General features: G+C 32.0%; 6 protein-coding genes across 6 annotated transcripts in view; 4 read left to right on the top strand and 2 right to left on the bottom strand.

Annotated features, from left to right (window-relative positions):
• The window catches only part of LOC125815344 (pre-mRNA-splicing factor 38), a 157,379-nt gene that overhangs the window by 17,738 nt on the left and 115,413 nt on the right, over positions 1–24,228 (bottom strand). The gene's annotated exons all lie outside the window — the stretch shown is intronic.
• LOC125816767 (proteasome subunit beta type-6-like) lies at positions 3,779–4,408 on the bottom strand. The gene has a single exon (XM_049496387.1). It carries the CDS (start codon positions 4,406–4,408, stop codon positions 3,779–3,781), a length of 630 nt encoding a protein of 209 aa, XP_049352344.1.
• Positions 6,233–7,378, top strand: LOC125815357 (GATA transcription factor 17-like). The gene is made up of 3 exons (XM_049494811.1): positions 6,233–6,472; positions 6,586–6,687; positions 6,780–7,378. Exons 1-3 carry the CDS (start codon positions 6,455–6,457, stop codon positions 7,113–7,115), a joined length of 456 nt encoding a protein of 151 aa, XP_049350768.1. The 5' UTR covers positions 6,233–6,454; the 3' UTR covers positions 7,116–7,378.
• Positions 10,111–11,836, top strand: LOC125815346 (probable galacturonosyltransferase-like 6). The gene is made up of 2 exons (XM_049494798.1): positions 10,111–10,867; positions 11,304–11,836. The coding sequence occupies exons 1-2, from the start codon at positions 10,114–10,116 to the stop codon at positions 11,636–11,638; spliced, it is 1,089 nt and encodes a 362-aa protein (XP_049350755.1). The 5' UTR covers positions 10,111–10,113; the 3' UTR covers positions 11,639–11,836.
• Positions 17,905–20,352, top strand: LOC125815331 (scarecrow-like protein 11). The gene has a single exon (XM_049494780.1). The coding sequence runs from the start codon at positions 18,254–18,256 to the stop codon at positions 20,249–20,251; it is 1,998 nt and encodes a 665-aa protein (XP_049350737.1). The 5' UTR covers positions 17,905–18,253; the 3' UTR covers positions 20,252–20,352.
• On the top strand, positions 22,895–24,045 carry LOC125815343 (F-box protein At5g03970-like). Its single transcript, XM_049494795.1, has one exon. It carries the CDS (start codon positions 22,895–22,897, stop codon positions 24,035–24,037), a length of 1,143 nt encoding a protein of 380 aa, XP_049350752.1. The 3' UTR covers positions 24,038–24,045.

Below are 24,228 nucleotides of genomic sequence, written 5' to 3'. Positions count from 1 at the left end.
TATCGGAACTATTATGTGATACTCTAAACTTGAAAAAACATGATAATTACATTTTTTAGATCGTTGTAATTTTGAGAATCAACCAAGTTTTTCTTTTATTGAAAATTTGTTTGTATACGCTTTTTCAATATTTTAAATTTAATTATCATAATTTATAGTGCTTTTATGTTGTTTCTAAATATATAAATTATATTTCAAAAAACATATGTTTTTTATGTCCAAATTCACAATAACATATTAGAAGTTTGAATCTAAGTATATGAGATATGTACTTATCTCATATATTTTTTTTCCTCCACCAATAATAACCACCGTATATTCTCCATTCTCATGTTAAACGCCGGCAACATTGTACCAATTGTCTCGGTCGTGACCATAATATTTTTTCGATCCAATTTCGGCTCTTGAATCTAGACACCTTACTTGCAAATAGATCAATCTGAACGTGTCTGCAAGAACCAAAAAAATATGAGGCATAAAGCCAAATTTTAAAAAAAGAGATGTTATGCTTTTTATATATATATATATATATATATTATTTTCATAAGTTTTTTAAGATTCATGAGAATTAATTATTATTATTTTCAATTATCAATATAATATTTCATTGTAATAATTTGTAATACACTAATAACATATATAACTTTTTATACGTTATATAACACTACAAATGTTTATATTTGTTCTTATTGATTAAAGTTTCAATTTTTTTTTAATTGAATCAATTGTTATACAAACAATCAAAATATTCTACGAGTATAGTAGGAATATTTTAAAAAATAAAATTAAAACTTCACCTGATTGAGTATACCAATCAGAGTATCATTTTACTTGTATATATTTTGAATTATATTTAATTACGAAAATAGGTCTAAACTATAGTGATTGTTACGTTTTAGAAGGCATTCAAAGTTAAAATAATTTTTTTTTAAAAAATAATTATTTGATAATCTAATTAGCTTGAGCTTAAAATGTCTAAGAGGCACCTCAAATAGTTGAAAACAGTCTTACAAAACTTAATTTAAAATATGATTGATTCTAATTGAAGTGAATTAGACAAATTAAGAATTAAGAAGTACAATTAGACATACTTAACTACCATATATACATATTTTACCTCTAGTTTAAAAATATCACTCATAATACCACTTTTTAATAATTATACCATATATTTTAAAAAGTTAAATCAGATACACAAATTTCTTAAATATGGTATTGGATAATTATCTTAAAAATTAAATTCCTTAATTAAGGGTACTTTAACAATTCAATCTCTCTCAATCTCCTCCCCCAACAATATCTCTCCCCCACCCCCCACCCCCCACGTTATCCACCATTTTTTCTCTATTCCTTCATCCTTTCAACATAATTTCTTTAGAATATCTATCAAAAAAGATTTTCATTCATCCTCTCAACACAGAAATGAGGATTACTCCTATTCAAACATGAACTACTTCAAACTAAAAATTTCAAAGCCAAAACTTGCAAATTTTATTAAAAAAATCAAAAGCCAACAAGAAGAGCGAGATCGGAGCAATCAGAATCATTATCACTGTTATACCTAGATTCGACATCGACACTACTACTTTTCTGACTATAACAGTCGCCGTTGCCGACACTGTCTTCTCTGTTCAGCCAATTTCCTCCGCTTTCACCATCGAGACTATGAATTGTGTTTGATTTTGAATATCCTATGTATCTAGTTTGTTTGTTTCATGTATCTGATGTAATATTTTTTTATGTATTTGATATTTTATGTTAATGTATCTAAGCTTTCAATGTTTTGTATCTGCTTTCTGTTAAAATATCTAAGTTGTTGATGTCTTGAATCTGATTTTCCTGTTAATGTATCTATCTGGTATGTATATGAATTTGGCTATAGTGAAAACAACTTTCACCATCACATTTTTGAAATGGAATAAAAATGGCTATTATGAAAAAAAACAGAGATCAAGATTCAAAGAAATAAAATTGAATCAATGGAAAGAAGAAGATTTTATACACTTTTTATGTTTCTCGAAAAAGAATGAACAAAATTCTATATTCTTGGAAAAAAATTGAAGTTGTTATGTTGCAGATCTTAAAAGCAAAAGTTGTTAACAGTAGTGAATTACTTTATTAATTGAGCAAATCAATTATAATAATTTAATTCAAACGCTTTAAAACATGTATATAATTTCAATTGTATCTCATAATTTACTCCACTAATTAAGGCATTAAGTTACAATATTTAATTCAAAAGTACGTGTATCTCGGCCTTATACACCCGACTGATACATGTATTTGAGACTTTAAATCATGTATCTCGAATTCTCGATCTTATACACCCGACTGATACATGTATCTGACGTATCTCGACACATGTATCCAACAGCCGAAAATGATATAGAATGTAATATAAAAACTATCGAGATTCCTAGTAATTAGGATCTAAACTAGTGAGATTTATGTAGTTTACCCTTAATAAAATTAATACTAATAATAAATACATAATTATTTATATTTATATATATTACCATTGAATAATTTTGAGACCTTATTCTTTAGCGACATAAAGCCATTACTTCGATGGCTTTAGGATAGAGCCTCCCCAACGTGCACATAAGCATTCCAGAGTTCTCACTCCAATTGGAAGTCCATAACAATACAATCTACTATAGTCAAGTAATTTAATAAAGTAAAAATTTATTTTAATTAATTATAATTAACTAAATAATAAGTGTGAATATTTTAGTACATGTCCTATATTTATTTATTTGTTATCCTCCTTGTCGATGGGTTTGTTTGACCAAATTAGGGAAAAGCTAAAAGTGCTTAAATACTTATGTGGAAAAACTATTTTCAGGTGTCGAAAAAAATAGTGTTTAATTGAAAGTACTTTGAAACTTTAGTCAAATATAAATTAATATTTTAATATTGATAAAAGAAAAATTAAGTTAATTAGCAAAATACAGACAACTATTCGAAAGACAATTCTAATAGAAGTATTTTAGAAATAAACATATTTTAAAAGTTCGTCAAACAACCAGTTATAAAGCTGTACCAAAATTTTGTTCAAACTATAATTAATGGGTTTGGTTAATTTGTTGGGAAACTTATAGAAATTTCATATATTTGGAGGCTAATTATATTTTATCTTGATTTTTTTTTTAATTACAAAAAAAATTGGATTTTTCAATGCTTTCGGGTACATTTCACAGTTGTCCAATACATTGCAAAAGATACGTTACTTAATGGGAAGGAATGTATTCGAGAGGGTAGGAATGTATCCGAATTCCGAAAGGGGATAGAGATGTATCAAAGAAGGAATTTTGTAATTTTTTAAAGAGGAATTTACGCAAATAGCTACTATAATAAAATTAATATGCTACATAGCTATAGTTTGCATATTTAGGGTTTGTACCTACAATTTTGTGTTGTCTCGTTTCTATAATTCACAGATGAGTTTGTATAATTTGCGGGTATGTTTAAATAATTGAGTTATTTTTGTATAAACTCGAAATGACGAATTTTTACAAACACAAACATCTAAACTTTAAACAGTTGTACAAATATATTATACAAAGTTAAACAAATTATATTAACCAAATTCCGAATTATATAAACGTGCGAATTATACAAACTTAAAACCTCAACAAACGTAATTATCACTAAATATTGATTGCGAATGGTAATTAATATACTAATGAAATCGCAACTACAAAATTAATAATATTCTTAACATTGGACTCAAATCTACAATTTAATATCGGAGCAGTCCTCTTGAATCAATACATCTTTATTGACGTTGATGCAAATAAACTGAACGTGCAGGTACGTATTTGACAAGATCCCGTCCTCTATTTGGAAGTGTGTTATGAGGATGAAACGCTCTTGTGACACCTTTTGAATTAATACTTGCAGTCTGAATCCCACAACTACGAACTCCACCTAATGAAATATCTAACGACAATATCTTTAACACCAATTTCTCAGCTTGTTCTTCGTTCATCCCTTTTTTCCATTTTTTATCCAACAAATTATTCAAATATGCAACTCCATACCCTCCTACAGCAAAATTTAACTTTTCCATAACAATTCCAACTTCACTTATCTCAAATAATTTTTTCCCTCCACCAATAATAACACTAGTTTGTAGCATATTATTCATCACGGGCTTAAATGCAGATAACATCGTTCCTATTATCTCAGTTGTGACCTTAATATTTTCTTGATCAATAATAAAGTTTCGTGTATCTTCTAGTATGATTTCCGTTTCATGCGCACAATGACATAAGAGAACATTAACATTGAGTTGTGTGATTGCGTCTGTGGAACCAAGAATGATACCATCATCATACATGACACCGATGATGGTGGTGGTGTTTGAGGGGCGGAGCTCGTTGAAGTTAACGTTGAACAAGCTCATATTAAGGAAAATGATCAAGCTAAAATATTACTACTAATTAAGAAAGAAGATGTGTTATTGGATCGACAGAGAGAGGGGTTACTTTATATAAAGAGTAAATTTGTACTAATTTGATTTGGAGTAGAAATTTATTAACAAGACTTTCCTTAGTGGAATCATAAATTTGTACTAATTTTGTTATCAGCCAATTGGGAATAGGAAAAGAAATTGAATATACAACTTCTAGTTTAATTAGGATTCCGAAGAAGAAAAGTTTCCTAATATTTAATTAATGGAAATTTTTTTAGGCACCTCCTTTTTGTTTTTATTTGTAGTTAACTTTCTTATGTTGAGTTTTTCACATAAAAAAAATGTTTGATACGTATTCCAAGTGTCCTTTTATGATATTAATCTGGGACAATTTCATATAAATAATTAAACAATATAACGATATTAAATATATAGTGCATAAAAGTTCTTGCTTTTTATTGTTTTCTTTAATTTGGTTAAAAGGCTTGCTAGTACGTTCCTTAAATTTGGTCGAAAAGCGAACATTTCCTTTGACCTATTTTTTTAGATTTAGACAAGACATGGACGTGCTACGTTAAAAATAATCTTTAACGATAATAATTTAATTATCGTTAAATATGTATTTTTAGTGGTAGTTATATTTTTTAAAAATATTTCTAAAATTTATTGTCACATTGAATTAAAAGATAATTAACTAATTCCGATAAAGACTAACACATTTTTTTATATATTTATATTTAGGGGAATTTTCGCATATAGCTGCTCAAAATAATTTAATTATGCTCCATAACTATAGTTATTAATTACGATTCGTAGCTACATGTTAGATGGAGGAGCGTTGGAGAGCGAGGAGAGAGGCGAGAGAGAGAGGACCGAGAGTGGAGGCGAATTGTATATGTATATCTGCCAAATAATTGTATGTATGTAACTGGTATACATATGCATTTGTATATCTGGCGAACGAGATTGAGAGAGGGAGGAAAGAGGTGAGCGAGATTGAGAGAAAAAACGAGCGAGAGAGGGCAGAGAGTGGAGAGAGGCGAACTGTATATGTATATCTGTTAGATAATTGTATATATGTAACTAGTATACATATGTATTGTATATTTGGCGAGCAAGATTGAGAGAGGGAGGAGAGAGGAGAGAGGAGAGCGAAATTAAGATAGGAAGGAGAGAGGCGAGCGAGAGAGGACAGAGAGTGGAGATAGGTTAATTGTATTTGTATATCTGTCATGTAATTGTATATGTATATGAATAGTTTGTATTTGTATATGTATAAAAGAGGAGAGAGGAAGAGAGGAGCGAGTCGAGAGAGAGGAAGAGAGGAGAGATGCGACGTAATTACAACTAAAATTAAACTGCAAGCCGCAATTAATTCAAACTATAATTGTATTAGCTAATTAACAAGTATATATATTTATTTATCCGTGTAATTTCCCTCATATTTATTATCACTAAAAGTTACTTTTCTTTCTCGTTGCTCACTCGAATCTTTCTAGTATTTGACAACTTTTTTTTTGTTAACAGTGGACAACTATTATTTAGTATTTGACAACTTTTCATCTTGCTTTTTTTTCTTTTAATTCATAGAATACTTATCTTATTAAAAATAAAATTAAAAAAACACTTTATAACTAAGAGTCCTGGTGCATGCAGTTGGACACGTGGTATACATTTAGCATTAGTTTAGCAATCATCTATGCCGTCAAAACCAAAACCCAAGGGTATTCCCGTCATTTCACCCGTAAAATTAGGGTTGAGTCCACTTTCTTTTCCAGTGTCCTTTATATCATTACACTAGCCACCTCACTGAACTCACTCTGTTCCTGCAAAACACACATTCGCATTATCAAATAATCAAATCTTTTTGCCTTTTTTCTCCAATTTTTCTTAACTTTTTCACTGGAACCAAGTCTTTTGGTCCATTAATCTCTATACATTGCTTTGGGGTTTTCTGCTTTTCGTTTTAGCACGAAAACCCACTTCAGATTTCTCCCAATTGCCACTTTGTTCTGTTTTTTTGACGAGTTTAAGTTCATGGATCCGACCCAAAAGGTAAATTAAACCCCTATTCGTAATCAATTTTGCCCGCATTGTTGATTGTTCTACTCTTTTTTCTTTTCAATTTGTTTTAATTTTTGGTTCTTGATTCCTTTTCTGTGATGTAGGAGGAATCTTCGGGTAGTGAGGCAACTGGGATCTCAAAATCTTGCTCTGATTGCAAAACTACAAAGACACCCTTATGGAGATCTGGTCCTTCTGGGCCTAAAGTAAGTTTAATTACACTCATTTTCTGATCTGGGTTTTGATCCAAATCAGTTGATCGACTGCTAATTCACATTGTTAATTACTTTATTTGCAGTCACTGTGCAATGCTTGTGGGATCAAATACAGGAAGAAAAAGAGTAGCCCAATTGGGTTAACCAAAGGGGCAACGAAGAAGAAAGAGAAACCCCTTTCCAACAGTGGTAGTACCGAAGAGGTTGAGTACTGTAAGAAGGGTAAAATCGGAAATGGAAAAGATGGGAAGCTTAGCAAAGTATTGAGGGTGAAATTGATGATGTTGGGGAAAGAAGTAGTGATATTACAGAGGCAAAGATCTTCAATGAAGAAACCAAGAAATCAAAGAAAACTTGATGAAGTTGAAAGAGCTGCAGTTCTACTGATGGCTCTGTCTTGTGGCTCTGTTTTTGGCTAAAGTCAGTCATCAGCACTAATAGTCAGTATTAAAAACCCTAACCTTTTTTTATTAGCTTATTATTATAAAAGTAGAAAGATCCTTTTTTAAGCTTGTAGTAAAAGCTTTTTTTTAGGGTTATTAAGAAATAGTGCCAAGTGAAAAAAGAAAAGAAAAGAAGAATATGGTTTTTAGAGCCTTTTTAGAGAAATGGCTTGATTTTGGTAGCTTTAGGATGAAAATGAAATTGTATAAAATGATGATGATGACTTTTTGATTATTTTGCACATTGTTTTGTTTTCTTGTGAAGTTGTTGAATATCCTCAAATGTTGCCAATTCCATGTTTTCTTCAATGGATTAATAGTAATCGTTTTAATTTGTTTGTTTGGTTTAAAACCAAGTTTTTAAGAAAGAAAAATAATATTTTTGAATCTTATGATTTTAAACATGTCAATTGAAATCGACTATAAATAAAAAACAAAACAAGACGAACTTAGTGAAATAAAGATGGGAGAAAAGAGGTCTTTGCCAATTAAGGCTCATAATAGAGTAGTCTTTTTCGAATGCTGTTATAAATTGTACTTGTGTTTAGTTTAACATATAGATTAGTACAGTACTAAAAGTATTGATTAATACACTTATTTTTTCTCAGAAGGACATTTGTTGTTGTCATTTTTTTTTGGGTATTAGGAAAAGATAGGAAGAAAGAGAAATTTCATGTGTATATATGATGTTGCTGATGATTGGAGATGTGGCTTATAAGTTTTGCACTATATTTGTTGTCTGTTTGCTGCCTAAAATTGATTGAGATTCTGCTAATGTTTAACTTTGGTTGTCTTGTAAAGTTGATGAAGATCCAAAGTTTCCATGTTTTCCTCAATGGGCTGATTGAACTGAACAAGCCCATTATTCAGCACACCAAAGAGGAACTTTCACATATAGCTACTCAAAAATAGCCTAATTACTCTTCATAGCTATAGTTTGATAATTACAATTCGTAGCTACATGTTATAGGAAGGAGAGAGGTGAACGAGAGAGGGCAAAGAGTGGGAGAGGTGAATTGTATATGTATATCGGTTAGATAATTGTATATTATACACATGTATTTGTATATATGGCAAGCGAGATTGGGAGAGGGAGGAGAGAGGCGAGCGAGATTGGGAGAGGGAGGAGAGAGGCGAGCAAGAGAGGGAAGAGAGTGGGAGAGAGGTGAATTGTATATGTATATCGGTTAGATAATTGTATATTATACATATGTATTTGTAGATTCTGGCGAATTATACATATACAAACGTGACTAATTATACAAACTCGAAGTCAGCCCACGTAATTAATGTATAATGTTAGTCGCGAGTGGTAATTATAACAAATTATAGCTATGATGAGTAATTAAGTAGTATAAGTTTGCTTAACCGTGTAATTTTTCCACCAAATACGATGTAAATATGTACTTGTATAACTCTAACGTGCTACCAAATTATCCTATAAATGCTTTCTATTGCAAAACTTGTGCGGATTTGTTCCACACGTATGCAATGTCGAATTTGAATCGTTCAATCATGTATGTGAGCAACACAAATAATTAGGTTGATATCGCCATCCCATACCTTTTTTCTTCTAACAATGGTAAGTTTTTCTCTTTACCAATTCTTAAAAGTTAAAACAGATAATATTAGTGTAGTGTTTAGGTAATTAACAAAATTCCTTCCTCGTATAGTAAATTTGACTTGATAGCTTAAGAAAAAGTCATAATGGTTTAGGATTGTCTGGTACATTAACCTAAACAAGTTGAGAAAAATAACTAAAAAAATTACAAGTGCTGATTTGTTAGAAGTAGTTGAAAGCTAGTCAAGGTATTGTTGTAGAATTCCTAGTAATAATAATACAAGTAAATATAAATCTAGAATTAAACTTTAAAATCACCACCCAAATCCACTTACAAAATGAATTGGTGCAAAATTCTATATGCGTTCTGTGACGTTGAACTTTTCAAAATAATATTACTAGTTGGATTATATTTGTACCAAAAGATTCTTTTGCTTTGAACATATGGCTGTAGCGTCTATACTTGTCGAAAACAACATATTTAATTACAAATTAAACAACAATTATAAACGTTTTATATAAAGTTTAAAACTTTAATACCTTGACAGTGTAATTTATTTATTTTTAATTCAGTTTTTAACTATTAGTGTGTTTTAGTTTACCTTTTTTTGTTCCCATTCACTTATTATGATCAAAGAGTCTGTTCGAATTAGACGATTGTAAACAACATATACATTTTAAGCGTTGAAACTGATTTTTATAAATAAACAATTATATGGTTAGATAAATTGTTAAGAATCAACTTATGACTTTTGGTTGATTTTGACGTATAAACAAATGAACTTTGACTTTCTTTTATTATGTCACTGTAGCAAGGTGCAGGAAGATTCATTGTGGAAAACATGCTGCATTCTACTGGTTTCCATTTAACATTTTAAACTTCCTCTTGTGTATTTCAAATATCATATTTTAATCTATATTGGGCTTGCAAGAAAACAATATTATTTTAATCATTACACATATGTCAACTTTTTATTGCAGTAGTAGTGACAGCACCATTATGGAATTGGCCTACAACAAGGATAGGCGAAGTCGATCAAAATTTTATAACAATAATTTCAACTGTTAATAACTGAGTTTAAAATTTAATATTTATACATATTTAATAAACTTGTCAACAAATATATTGAGTATTTGAGCAAAAATACTGACTTCTCCCCTAAGTACCAGGGCAGTGGGGAGGGTCCCACCTCCAAAATAAAAAGTGAAACTTTAATATCTTTTCCACATGATAACTGGGGTTGAAATTATCCATGAAGACACAGTCCAATCCATACACCTCATGTTCCTATTAAACCTGAAAAGCACTCAACAACAACAACAAGAAAAAGAAGAAGAGAAAAGAGATGTAATATAAGAGGTTTCTTGTGTTTACAAAGGGAAATTTAGTAGAAAAGGATTAACTCCAATTTGATGTTCAACAAGTCTACACAAGAAAAAATGACTTGGTTTATTGAAAATTCAAGATTTATGATCACTATATCAATTGTGATCATTTTGGCTTATCCTTTTCTACAATCTTGCCCTCCTGCAGAAGCAATACAATCATCCAATTCAGATCTTGATCCTCTGTTTAACTATAGACAATCACCAAATTTCAACAACTCACCAAAATGTACAACATTTCCCATAAGTTCAATTGCTACAAAGATTTGTAATCCTTCTTTAGTCCATATTTCAATGACCCTTGACACTAAATTCCTCCGTGGATCGGTCGCTGCAATTCATTCAATCCTTCAGCATTCTCACTGCCCTGAAAATCTCTTCTTCCATTTCATTTCATCATCAGATACTATAAATCTTGAACCCCATTTGGGAAAAATCTTCCCTTTATTGTCATTCAAGATTTACTATTTCAATCCAGGGATTGTGCAGAACAAGATTTCGTCTAGCATAAGGCAAACTCTTGAACATCCATTGAATTATGCAAGGAATTACTTAGCTGAACTCTTAGAGCCCTGTGTCGAAAGGGTCATATACTTAGATTCTGATATCGTTTTAGTTGATGATATATCTAATCTGTGGAAAGCAAGTCTTGGATTATCAACTGTTGGATCACCTCAGTACTGCCATGCTAATTTCACCAACTATTTTACCCCAAAATTTTGGTCTCACAAGAAGTTTTTTCGCGCATTCCATGGCCGGAAACCTTGTTACTTCAACACAGGTATGATGTTTCCTTTTTCCTGTAATTGTTTATGATCACACTGGATACTCTTTCTTAAAGAATGGTTCAACCAATATGCATGAATCAAATACTTTGTCAAAATGCAATATAATAAAAATATATGCTTGTTTGGTACTATATTTTTTATAGTAATAAAATACACATGCATGTACATGTCCAAACATCCACCTAAGCTGCCCTGTTTCAATAACCATTCATCAAGTAAGTCCTTATACTTTACCTAAAATACAACTAGGAGTCAACGACTAAATCATGCATCGGTATAAAATGATGGATTTAACTTATTTATGCCGACAGCACAAATAATAACTTTTACACTATCAAAGCATGTTAATGTGTTATAAAGCTTAGTACTATATACTATCCATCATATATATGGTATAAAATGATGGATTTAACTTATTTATACCGACAGGTGTAATGGTGATTGATTTGATTAAATGGAGGAAGTACAGATACACGAAGAAACTAGAAAGATGGATGAAGATTCAGAGGGTGCATAGGATATATGAGCTTGGTTCATTGCCACCATTTTTATTGGTATTTGCAGGGAAGATAGCACCAATTGACCAAAGATGGAACCAACATGGACTTGGAGGGGATAATTTGAGTGGAAGTTGCAGAAATATACATGCTGGTCCTGTTAGTTTGTTGCATTGGAGTGGAGGTGGCAAACCTTGGCTCAGGCTAGACTCTGGCAACTCTTGTCCTTTGGACGAGCTCTGGGCTCGATATGACTTGCATGGCTAGAAATAGCGTTCACTGGCTACTTTTCGGCCTTATGATCTTTGAAAAATAGTCATTATACTGAAGTTTTAAATTCTATGAGTAAAACTTCAGAACAATAACTATTTTTCAATTATAGAAGCTGAAATGTGACTATTTGTAAATTTCCCCCCTTTACATGGACCTCCTAAGTGATGACCACAGATTTGAACATTACAACACGCATACATACTCTTCCCAATTTCTTAGGTTTTCCCAATAAGATTCTCAATGCATCACTTTGTGAATCATCTTATCAATAATTTATACTAATACTACTATGTTTCTGCACTATCTCTGACTCTCTGTACAAGTATTTTACACAATCAGATTAACCCATAGCTACATAACTACACTTATTAGTCATCTGACATTACAACGGTGGAATTAGGATATTCACTAAGGGGTTCAAGAAATGAAGATGTAACACACAAAAAATCGAAGGGGTTCAACATCTACTATATATGTATAAATAATGTAATTTTTCGCTGATAAGTGTTGAATAATTGACACTTCTAATTTTAATGATAACAAAACTAATGTAATGACTTTATTATTGTTAAGACTAAAGATTACTGATCTTGATAATACAACACATAAAATTCAGTTACTTCAATGATACAGAAAAATAATTTTTATGACCTTGTTGACAAAGCTTATAAAGTTATACTAATAAACTTTGAAGTCATAAACAGACTAAAAAGGAGTAACAAGTTATAAAAGGATAGTGTAATCAACTTACCATCTATTTATACTCCTCTTGTTCTATTCTGGATTTGCTGCGTTATTGCTGAAAATTTTAATTTTAGGCTGAAAAGTTTGAATTCTATACGCTTCTAGACTAGAGATTTAGAGTTCTAATTTGAGGAATTTTGAGTTTGACAGTATAGAATCTTCACACACAAATATTTACTTTTTCTAGCTATATACATAAATTATACATCATAGGAAGTAGGTTGCAAATGTGATGCCTCCATCCTAGGAGTGACAAATGAGCGAATCGAGTCGAATATGAGTCGATCGAAAACGAGTTAAATAAAAATGGGTAAAAACGAGTTATCCAATGGGTAATATGGGTATCCATATTTACCCATATTATTATAGGTAGGGGCATACAAAACCGAACCGAAAATCGAACCAAACCGCAAACCGAGTCAAATCAAGAGAAAAAACCTGACTAGTGGTTGGTTTGACTTGATTGGTATTGAAAAATAAAACCCGACTATATTTGGGTTGGTTTGGTTTTAACTAAAATAAAACAACCCGAGACCAAACCAACCCGACATTATATATATAACGGAAAAGGGTCAAAATTGCCCCTGAACTATGCGAAATAGACCACTTATACCCTCCATTACATTTTGGGATCAAAAATACCCCGCAGTTATCCCAGGAGACCACAAATACCCTCAAGAGTTAACACCCCAATTTTTTAGTGACGTGGCAAGCCACATGGGACTAATCCCTCCACCTAAGCATTGTCAACTAAGATTCACTACAAAAGAACTTGACTTTTAGTAGCGACAAAGTCGCCACAAAATCCCAAAATATTGCCACTAAAGGTTATGAGTGATTTTTAGTGGCGACTAAGGCTCCAACAACCATTCGCTAGTAAAACCTATTTTTTCAACAAAAAAGTATGATAATTAATTTTCGATTGCGACCTAATTTTCTAAAATAAATAACTTGCAATATCCATATTAAAAACATCCAATATTATTACGAAAAATAATCAAAATTACTTCTCGATTCAAATCTCCTACTATATATATATATAATGCATCATTGTACATTTTATACATTTACATATGACATAAAAATAAAACATATAGTGTCTTCAAACTCCTACTTAATCGATATCATATTTGGTTTTTTTAAAAACAATGAAGAAAAAAACACAAAATTAGAATTTAATGTTAAAAAATTTTAGTGACGATTTTCTGGGCTTTTGTGGCGACTGTTGTTGCCGCTAAAGATCTAGTTCTTTTGTAGTGAATCCTAGTTGGCAACGCTTAGGTGGAAGGATTAGTCCCACGTGGCTTGCCACACCAACAAAAAATTGGGTGTTAACTCTTGAGGGTATTTGTGGTCTCTTAGGATAACAGCAGGGGCATTTTTGATCCCAAAATGTAACGAAGGGTATAAATGCTCTATTTCATATAGTGCGGGGAAAATTTTGACCCTTTTCCGTATATATAATTTTATAATTTTATTTTATAAATAAAATATTTACTTTGATATAATTTTTAAATATTTCTTATACTTTTTCATAGTTTTTATCTTTTAATATATTATTTCAAGTTTGAAACTTAGAATTCTGAATGATTCAATAAAGATTATAGTCCACATATGTTGGTAATTATAATAAAGCTTAAATCAAAATCAAATTAATACTAATGCAAAAAGAAAATCAATTCAACACTAAGAATGACAATAATATTGAATATTTGTTCTTTGATTTTACATTGGTTTAGACAATTCAAATACATCCTCTAATTTTAATTTCTTTTAATATTTAGTCATGTAACTAATACTTATTAAACTTATTTTAGCATGATTTAGTACTTTTAAATTATGATAATTTTCATTATGACTTGTAAATTTGCAATATTTGTTTTACGCAATTTCATTATTATTATTTTTTTGTTGAATATTTTAGTGTCATTACTCATATCATATTTTGTGTTATTTTCTTAAGAAACACCTTAGATAGTTGTATTTTGGTAGGACAAAAGAAATATTTGAAGTACAAGTAAATTATATGTTTGTATGAATACTTTACCGGAAAAACCCGAGTTTTATTGGTTTGGTTTGATACACAAATGGTTTGATTTGATATTTGAAAAACTCGAACCAACCCGGTCATGTATACCCCTAATTATAGGGATCATGTTAAAAGCAAAAAATACTCTTCAACCCACCCACCCCCCCCCCCCATCCCACCCCACCCCATCCCCATGAAAAAAATACTTAGAACATTTAAATTTAACTTGTCCACCCCCACCCCCAACTCCAACGCCTCAAAAATTATTACTTTTTTTACTACTCCACCACCCACCCACTCCCCAACCCAACGCCTAAAAAATTAAATTTTTTTTTACTACTTTGATCACCCCACCACCATTACCCCTCCATCCCCCCAACCCCCCCAATCCCAAAAAAATGATGATGCTTGGGAAAAAATGTAGAAAACACTTGATACTTACAAATCTTTCTTCACTTCCCGAATACTTAATATTAATAGCTTATGACATGAAGTTAAATTTAAAATAGGGATGGGTAATACAGAAAAGAAGTTTGGACAAATATTATGTCCATCAAATGTGAGCCTTGTAAAGATTTAGTGAGTCTACCCTATCAGTTCCACTGATATCCCTGCTAGTTTAGTTTCTTTTTTCTTTCTCATAATTTGATATCGGCTTTAAGACTTGACAAATTCACATACTTATTTCTTTTTCTTATAAAAGGTAAATTGCTTCCTATAACTTAATTCATATATATTAAATTCAAAAATTTCTATAGTGCAATATTTTATCGTCCCACCACAAAAAATTGATGATTATGGTTGTTTAGTTGGGAGACACCAAAATGCTTCCGCAAGGCGTGACGCTAATTGGTAACAAAATGACGATAATACTATAATAATATTGGCAGATCTCTCATAATAATATATCTCTATCTCTATATCAAACACAAACAAATGGGACCCGCATCATTCAAAGACCAGTCAATGCCGCCAGGAACTTGGGGCTTACGCTTTGAGCTTTCACCGGTTGCTCCCGGTCCAGGTTACTACTCTTTTTTTTACTTTTCTTAGTGGGTTCCGTAAAAATAATAGATTTTTTAATTTTTTTCACGGTTAGATTCGTTGACCATAACTATTTTAAGTAAGAAAAATAATTTATTTGATTGAATTAAGAAAAACAAGTTTAACATTCCACTTTTTTCAACGCAGGTTAGGAGAATATGTTATCACGCGTGTGAACTTCTATTTATTCTTAATGAATTTGTGCAGTTATTTATCATTTTTCTCGATATTATGTATGTTTATTTTAATGTAAATCGATTGATCAAATCATGTTAACGATTTTTTCATTTGATAGATTTCTAATTTGTCTTCTTATTCATGGTCTTTCGAAGTTTGTTTTGTTAACTTCCATATGACACTTTGATTATTTTAATCCTAACAAGTAACAACACAATCCTTAAAGCACATCCCTACTCCCCACCCTATCCTCAACTCCCACCTCTCATAGTATTTACTAAGTTATATAATATTTTTTTTCAAAATACTATATTTTGCTTACATATTAAAAAATTAAATATTTTTTTCCGATACCAAACATACCCTTTATATATGTTCAAGTTCAACCAATTTCTTTTGATAAAATGTAAGGAGTGGCTCGATCAGACTCAGTCAGTCCTAGTAAGTAAGTATGTTAATTGCTTGTAATTTCTACTCCGGAATTTTGTTTGCTTAATCATATGTGTGTTTGGTAAAGTTTATGAAAAATAATTAAAATAATATTATAAGAAGAAACATTGACGAGAAAATGAATACTATTTCCTCGTTTAAGTGACGGATTCTACTCTCTCCATCCATATTAGATAAGCATCTTATTAAAAATATTTGTTTCATATTTACTTGATCACTTACTAAATCAAGATAAAATTAATTAATTTTTTTTTTCATTTTACTTCTACAATTAATATTAATATGATCTTCAGAAGTTTAAACAAATTTTAAAGATCCAAACTTTTTTTTAAGCGACTAATTAAAAAATAAAAAGTATTTAATTTAATATGGGAGGAAGAAAATAATTAGTCGCATTAAAGATAAAAATAAAAATAAAAACATATATGAAATGAAATGATTAACTTGTTGTGTAAGATAAGTTATAAAAATGAAAAAAAAAAAAAGAGATTCAAATTCTTGAATAGTCAAGTTAGGATAATTTAGTCAAAAGACTCAACTAGAAAAAGTGTGATATTTGGAGGTATTTTAATTTATATATATGATAGATACAAAAGTGGAGGAAGTCATCAAAGTTTTGATTCTTCACCCCTGGTCGGATAATGTCAATTTGTTCCCTCGTCAGTTAACCCCACCACTCTTTCAAAACAATTCAATATAATATTATCTTTGTTTCTATTTAGGGAAATCACATACTACTCTCGAATTAATACCCATCGTTAGATAAAAAAAAAGTTTTTTTTTTTTTTTATATATTATATTGTGTATAACTTATACGATATTTAGTAGATATATGAAAAATAAGTTATTTTTATATAAAATAATATGATGTTTGGTTGATAATTTAGAAAATCGCACAAGTAATATATGTATAAGTTATGAGAGATTCTATATATTATTTTATACAAAATAAAACTTAAAAAAGAAAATGCCTAATACATGAATAACTAATCTCTATATAAAATAATACATATATTTCCTCATAACTAATCTCTACGTTATTATTAATTGCCCAACTCTAACCATTTAACAGGAAACAGCGACCCCTTATTATTTTTGGGAGTTTTATTATTCGTCTGAGTATTTATGTTGGTTTCAGGTTTATCATTAATGAAATTTTGGATAAATGGTTTTTCAAATTTAGATAGGAGTAATTATTTTTAAAGAATAACTAAAAAGAAAAAGAAATAGGTTCACATGACAAAAAGTAAAAAAGGGATTCAGGTCGCTTTTTGTCTCAATGTCCAATTCCGTAATAGAAAAATGTTGCGAAAAATATTTTTGCATCAAACTCCAGCTTCCTCTGTTTTTTTAAAAAAAGGATCTAGTTTGATTTAGCACAAATTTAAGAAAATAAAAAACTTTTCAATTTTGTGATTCTATATACTAAAATGTTCTTTAATTTTATGATCTTAAACATGACACGTGAGAAGTTGATGTTAAAAAGTTAGCAAAACAAAAGAGAGATCTCTTTTTGAAGCAAACTAAAAAAAATAAATAGATTATTCTTAAAAAACTGAAAGTATTATATATGGAGTTCGAGAAGAGATCAAATTTATCCCTTCATTTTTGTAAGAAGTTGTTTTTATAACTCTCACCACGATCTTACGATTACATATAATAACTTTATCAGTTAACTCAAAATTTCCTTTTAAAATTTATATCTAAAACAAATTAATTGGTGTGACTATAAATTTCCGTATTTTTAATTCTAGAAAGTTGACCTTTTTATTTTTGGGAGGAAAAGAAAAGAAAAGAAAAGAAACCGATAACTTACCTTAGCCGGTCACGATTCACGAGTGGTTGGGTTCATCATCATCAACATCTGCTTCCTGGAAGTTGCTATTTTTTCATTGAATATTCTAACCCTTCTTCTTTTCCTATTATTATACACTTGTATATATTCCAAGAGAAACCATTTCTTAGCTTCCAACCTCAATACTACTTCTTCTTCTATTCTACTACTACCTACTACTTCAACAGCATTTTCTTCTATATATCAGGTACCATTCTCAGTTCCTATTTTTTGTTTCAGTTTCTTTTCTTTTCTTTTTTTGTTAGAATTTCTGTGATTCTTGATTTCTTCAATCAAACATCTCAGAATTTAGTAGCTCAAACCAATTTCCATGGAAGCCCTTTTTCAAGAACAGCTTTTTCCTTGTGCTGATTCTTTCATTTTTAGGCACCCTTCAATTCCAATGGATCCAAGAAAAGATGATGTACAAAATGGTGTCAATAATCATCCTAGTTTTGTTCAAGATTATCTTTCAAATCATGTTGTTGGAAAGGGAGATTCTTCTTCTCCTAAAGAGGAAGGGGAAAGGGACTATTCTGATGCAATGTACAAATTCTTAAGTCAGATGCTTATGGAAGAAGATGATTTGGAGAATAAGCCATGTATGTTTCATGACTGCATGGCTCTCCAAGCTAAAGAGAAATACTTATCTGATGTACTTCATGGATCCGAAAACAGCTATTCCCCACAATCTGTCATTATCAATCCACACGAATCCTCTAGATTTCACAGCAACTATTCACCTGATTCTATTGAGTCGCCTCAATGGGATCTTAATTTCGAATCCCCTGTTTCCGTGTCCACTTTATCTAATCATGACTCTTTCTTCACTTCCTTCGGCAATGGCCATTTTGAAGGAGGAGCTGTTAATGTGTTCCAAAGTGGCAGCAGCAGCAATTCACCCACTGGTTTGAGGGAAAAGAAAAATCGTCATCGAGGAGATGCTGCTGTAGACCAGCAGAGGAGTAACAAACAGATGGCTACATTTGTTCATGATGAATCTGAACCATTGGAAATGTATGACAACGTGTTGCTTTGTTTAAACAATCCATATGTGGAACAGCATAGTGCTACTAGTGTCACTTCCTACTCGCCGCCTAATGAAGCCAAAAAAGCAAGCAAAGTTGGAAGGCCGAGAGGTGGTAGGAAGCATACCAGCATTGTCAAGAAGGAAATGGTGGATTTGAGGGCTCTGTTGACTCAATGTGCGCAGGCCATGGCAAGCTATGATAGCAGAACAGCTAATGAGCTGCTGATGCGGATAAGAGAACACTCTACACCTCATGGCGATGGGACGGAGAGGTTGGCTCATTATCTTGCCAATGCCCTTGAAGCACGCCTGTCCGGCACAGGAACAGCTTTGTATACAGCGTACGCACCCAGTAGGATATCAGCTGCTACCATTTTGAAAGCTTACAAGGCACTTATCACAGCATGTCCATTCAAGTTGCTGTCAAACATTTTCGCAAACAAGTATATCAGAAAGGTCATTGCTGGAGCACCAAAGATACACATAATTGATTTTGGGATTTTGTATGGTTTCCAATGGCCCTGTCTCATACAAGGTCTATCCATGAGGGCTGGGGGACCTCCAGAGCTTCGCATTACTGGAATCGATCTTCCCCAGTCAGGTTTCAAGCCAGCAGGGAGGGTTGAGGAGACAGGGCGTCGCCTGGAGAAGTACTGCAAGCGATTTAATGTCCCTTTCGTATTCAAAGCCATCGCGAAGAAGTGGGAAAGCATCACGCTTGAAGATCTTGAGATTCAAAGGGATGAAGTGTTGGTAGTTAACAGTTTGTATAGGCTAGGAAACATACCTGATGAGACAGTAGTACCAAACAGTCCAAGGGATGCTGTCCTGAATTTAATCAGGAGAATCCGTCCTGATTTGTTCATCCATGGTGCGTTGAACGGTACTTTCAACACTCCATTTTTCGTCACACGATTCAGGGAGGCGCTTTTTCACTTCTCTTCACTGTTTGATATGTTTGAGGCTACTATGCCCCACGAGGATGAGGACAGAAAGCTATTCGAGGAAGAGGTTTATGCAAGAGATGCTATGAACGTGATAGCTTGTGAAGGGACAGAGAGAGTCGAGAGACCTGAAACATACAAGCAATGGCAACTTAGATGCGTTAGAGCTGGATTCAAACAGGTGCCACTTGACCAGGAGATTGTGAAGATAGTGAGGAATAAAGTGAGGTCGGAGTACCACAGGGACTTCTCAGTTGATGAAGATGGACACTGGATGCTGCAAGGATGGAAAGGACGCGTAATTTACGCTCTCTCTTGTTGGAAGCCTACTAAGCAGTCTGTAAAATTAGTCTAGTTTATCAGGCCATTTCTTCTATGGCTGTATTTTCATATGCTAGTGGAGTTTGTAGCAGCAGCATTTTGGAAGTTATTCTAATTTAGTTTCACTCTCTCAAAAATTTCTTTCACTTGACGTGCAGAAGCATTACAGATTTGTGAGCTTCAAATGGAAGCCTTCTTTGAAGCATAAATTCAAATAGCTTACGTGCATTTGGATTTTGGATTAAACAAATTGGTATTTCACTATATACGGCACAGATCACTATCAAGCTAATGCTGTCGCCTTCACCACAACGGCATCAAGATAGTGAGTAATAATTATATATATATATATATATATATATGCCTATAAATATATAATCCAGAACAAGTTTTTTATTCTACTATCACCTGTAAATCAACTGAATTCTTTTCTTCTGAGAAACAACATGATAGAATTACCAATTAAGGAGACGAAAAATTGAATTGTAAAGTGAATTACCAGCAATATGGCCTTCACTCCCATCAATTCGCAGGAAATCCTTTCTCCTGGACTGCAGCCTTTCTTCTGTTTGGAAACATCTTCATACGTGCAGTTGTGATAGCATATACTCCTTCCCTTCCAAAAAGAAAATCTAATTTAAATCGAAAGTATATCACATTTATCAAAATACTTTTAATTTTATGATGTTAAACCTGAAAAATTGAAATTGAAGTTTGCTATTTTTATTAAACTGAAGGAATAATATATTGTCAAATGTCTGACTTATTGCAAATGGGCCCTTTATGGGTGCATTGCCCAAATGATCCTCACTTGATAGAAACTATATAGTATAAAGGCCAAACACATAAACATATCCCTAAACTTGTTGGGGTTTTTTCCTCAGGTACCTCAACTACATCATTTTCATATTGAATCCTTGAACCACCCATAATTTATTCCTTTTAAACACCGTGGCTATGTGGCACAAAACTTCCGCAAATATTTTTTATTGATTGTGCGCGTGAGATCCACCTTTCCCACGTGGAAATTGCAACCAATCAAACTTCAATCCATTTACACGTCAGCGCCACTTAATCATTTTCCAAACCTAAAAACCTAAAACCTAAAACCCCTTCATTTTCCCCCCAAAACACTTCTAACTTGAAGAAGAAGAAGAAGAAGAAGAAATCGATGAACAAGATAACTTCGACATTGGAACTTGATGATTAAGAATAAATCAATGAAGAAGAGAAAGAAAAGAGGAGAAATAAGAGAAAAAGGGGAGAAATTAGGGTTAAAAGAGGAAGAAGAGAGTTGGTGGGTGGTTCAGGGATCCACATCAGTGCCTTCAAAACGTCTTCACGCGCTCAAGCGACGTGAGATCACATTTTGTGCCACATCAGCCCACAGTGTTTAAAAGGAACAAATTATGGGTGGTTCAAGGATTCAATAGGAAAATGACGTAGTTGAGGTACCTAAGGAGAAAAACCCAACAAGTTTAGGGACCTGTTTATGAGTTCCGCCTAGTATAAAATTATATACTCTCTAATTCCTGAATGTGATGTTATTTGACATAAATTTATGATCTACTCTTTTTGTTCATTTTTAATTGTCATATTGCTGCGTTTTTCAAAAGTTAGTTTAACTAATTCGTAAAGTTAAATTAAATTACGTTAATTTGATATTTTAAATAAAAAGTTTAGATACTCAAAAACTATACGAAAAGTTCATAAATTACAATTTCTAGCATATCAATATGATGAATAAATAACTCGTAAAATATTAGTCAAAGTTCTTATAGTTTGACTCTAAAAAAAGAAACTATAACAATTAAAAATGAATGAAAAGAGTAAAAAAATTTTATTGATATTTGTGTGACTATAAAATTTTAGTACTAAATATAGAAATATTAAAACTGCGTAAAAAAAAAAGAAAAAGTGTGTTATGTGGGACATAGGAAGTAGTAAAACAATTTTTCTTTTTTTTTTTAAACAGAAAAGTCACTTTTCTATAGCCATAATATCTGACTTGTATTGTTTGGACTCAAAACTCGTACTTGCATGATACGTGCAATATATTTCGAATTCAATAAATCATTTTTTGTGGTAGAATACTGAAATGCAAATGATAATGTTTAGATTTTGAATTAGTCTCCACACAAAGACGTGCACTATATAAATGAACAGTTGGACAATCTTTGAATAATAATAGAAAAGAATGAAGCATAACTAGAAAAAAGAAAGAAAAAAGAAGATGCATGATAGAATATTGAAAGGAATCTATTAAGGAGAGAGATGAAAAAGAAAAAAAACTAAAAATTTGAATATTTCGCTGAAGTGGCGGGATCCACTTTATTTTTTTCTTATAAAATCCCGTTTCATAAGAACTCCCATACACCTACGTAAGTAACCGTCGACGAAAAACAGAGCATTTCGCGGCTTCAATCCCGAGAAAATATTTGATTTTGCTAACCATTTAAAATCTCATTTCTGCAGTAACAATTCTAAGTGACTTTTCTTCCCATCTTCTGCTCTGAATTTTCTCTACATTATTCTATCAACTTCGAATTCTATATGGTTTTAGATCCAATGTAACAGTATAGTTTTTTTTTTAACCCACGATACCAACCTTTGCCCTTTGGTTGAGCACTTTGTTGTGTAGTAATAGCTCTGAAAAAAATAGTATAGTTGCAAAAGTATGAAACGTCGGCGCAAATTGTCTCACAAAGAAGGAGTGGTGGAGGTTTCTGATGATATCGTAATCAACATACTGCATCGTTTGCCTTCAAAATCTCTAGCAAGGTTTAAATGTGTATCGAAATGTTGGCGGAAGTACATTACTGATTCATCTCTCAGTTATAGTTGTCGTTCTCAAAGATGGAGGCCACAACCCTATCTAATTGGTTTCTTTTATCAAGCTAGGGATACCTGTGAACGTTCGAAAATTCAGTTCTTCTTCTCTTCCGAGGAATCATCACTAGATATTGATGGTAATTTTGATCAATCAGTCAGTTTTCTAGGCAGGAGCGCGTATATAGTTGCATCGTCTAATGGTTTTCTCCTTTGCAATAGGCAGAGGGTTTATTATGTTTATAATCCTGCTACGAGGCAGAGCATGGCTCTCCCTAAAACTCAAATCGGCATGAATGATCCAACTATTGGATTTATTTGTAAGGTAGATGACCCTAATAGAGATGTTATCTCCTTTACTATAGTTCGCTATTGGATTTTACAATCCAATGTGACAATTGAAAGTTTCTCTTCTGAGACCAATGCGTGGATTGTGGATAATTTAATTCTCAATGTACCTCTTAGACTGTATTTTTTCGTTTATATGAAATCACCATCAGCTGGTGTAGTCGACGGAGTATTCTTTTGGCTTGATCAAGGACCACAAATCACTGTTTATGATAGTGTCCATAAGAGTTTCTGGGCTTTGGGATTTCCTGAAGATATGGTGGCAACAGGCAATTATTTTCTCGGATTTTCAGGTGGGGATTTCTATTTTGCATTGTATGTTAAGACAAATATTACTGTGTGGCAACTGAAGAGCAATATTCGTAGTCGAGATGCACTGTGGGTTAGGAAGTATGTCACGGATGTCGCGACTACAGTTCCTTTTGGACTTACTGGATTTCTACATACTGAGGTGCAGAACATGGACATTCATCCTGCTAGTCCTCACATCTTTTATTTGGATGTAAAAGGTAAGGTTATTTCTTATGACATGGAAACAGATATCGCAGAACTTGTGCATGATTTCGGAGAATATGGGTGGAGAACTAAACACTTCAAATTATTTTCTTATGAGTGGCATCAATGGCCGCGCGGCATTCTGTAGATTGTCAAGTTTGTTGTTTCTTCTAATAACATTTGTTGAGTATCCTATTTGATGTATATAGTACTCCACTTTTATGGATTTCCTTCTTTTCATTCTACTGTGCCATTTCATAAGACATGGAAGCTCGACGAATTACCAAGTTATAACTTTGCACGAATAAAAAGGATACGAGATTTTATACTTCTCTTGCT

This window comes from Solanum verrucosum, unplaced genomic scaffold (genome assembly GCF_900185275.1).
Source record: "Solanum verrucosum unplaced genomic scaffold, falcon-dt-bn FXZP01000261.1, whole genome shotgun sequence".
Classification (NCBI taxonomy): Eukaryota; Viridiplantae; Streptophyta; class Magnoliopsida; order Solanales; family Solanaceae; genus Solanum; species Solanum verrucosum.
Note: the sequence above shows the minus strand (reverse complement) of the source record. Positions and strands in the feature narration are given on the sequence as shown.

Excerpts from the sequence above, each read along its gene's own strand:
- LOC125816767 (XM_049496387.1), bottom strand. The coding sequence starts at position 4,408 with ATGAGCTTGTTCAACGTTAACTTCAACGAGCTCCGCCCCTCAAACACC.
- LOC125815357 (XM_049494811.1), top strand. Across the intron at positions 6,688-6,779 it reads CTGGTCCTTCTGGGCCTAAA|TCACTGTGCAATGCTTGTGG; the intron begins GTAAGTTTAATT and ends CTTTATTTGCAG.
- LOC125815346 (XM_049494798.1), top strand. The coding sequence starts at position 10,114 with ATGTTCAACAAGTCTACACAAGAAAAAATGACTTGGTTTATTGAAAAT. Across the intron at positions 10,868-11,303 it reads ACCTTGTTACTTCAACACAG|GTGTAATGGTGATTGATTTG; the intron begins GTATGATGTTTC and ends TTATACCGACAG.
- LOC125815331 (XM_049494780.1), top strand. The coding sequence starts at position 18,254 with ATGGAAGCCCTTTTTCAAGAACAGCTTTTTCCTTGTGCTGATTCTTTC.
- LOC125815343 (XM_049494795.1), top strand. The coding sequence starts at position 22,895 with ATGAAACGTCGGCGCAAATTGTCTCACAAAGAAGGAGTGGTGGAGGTT.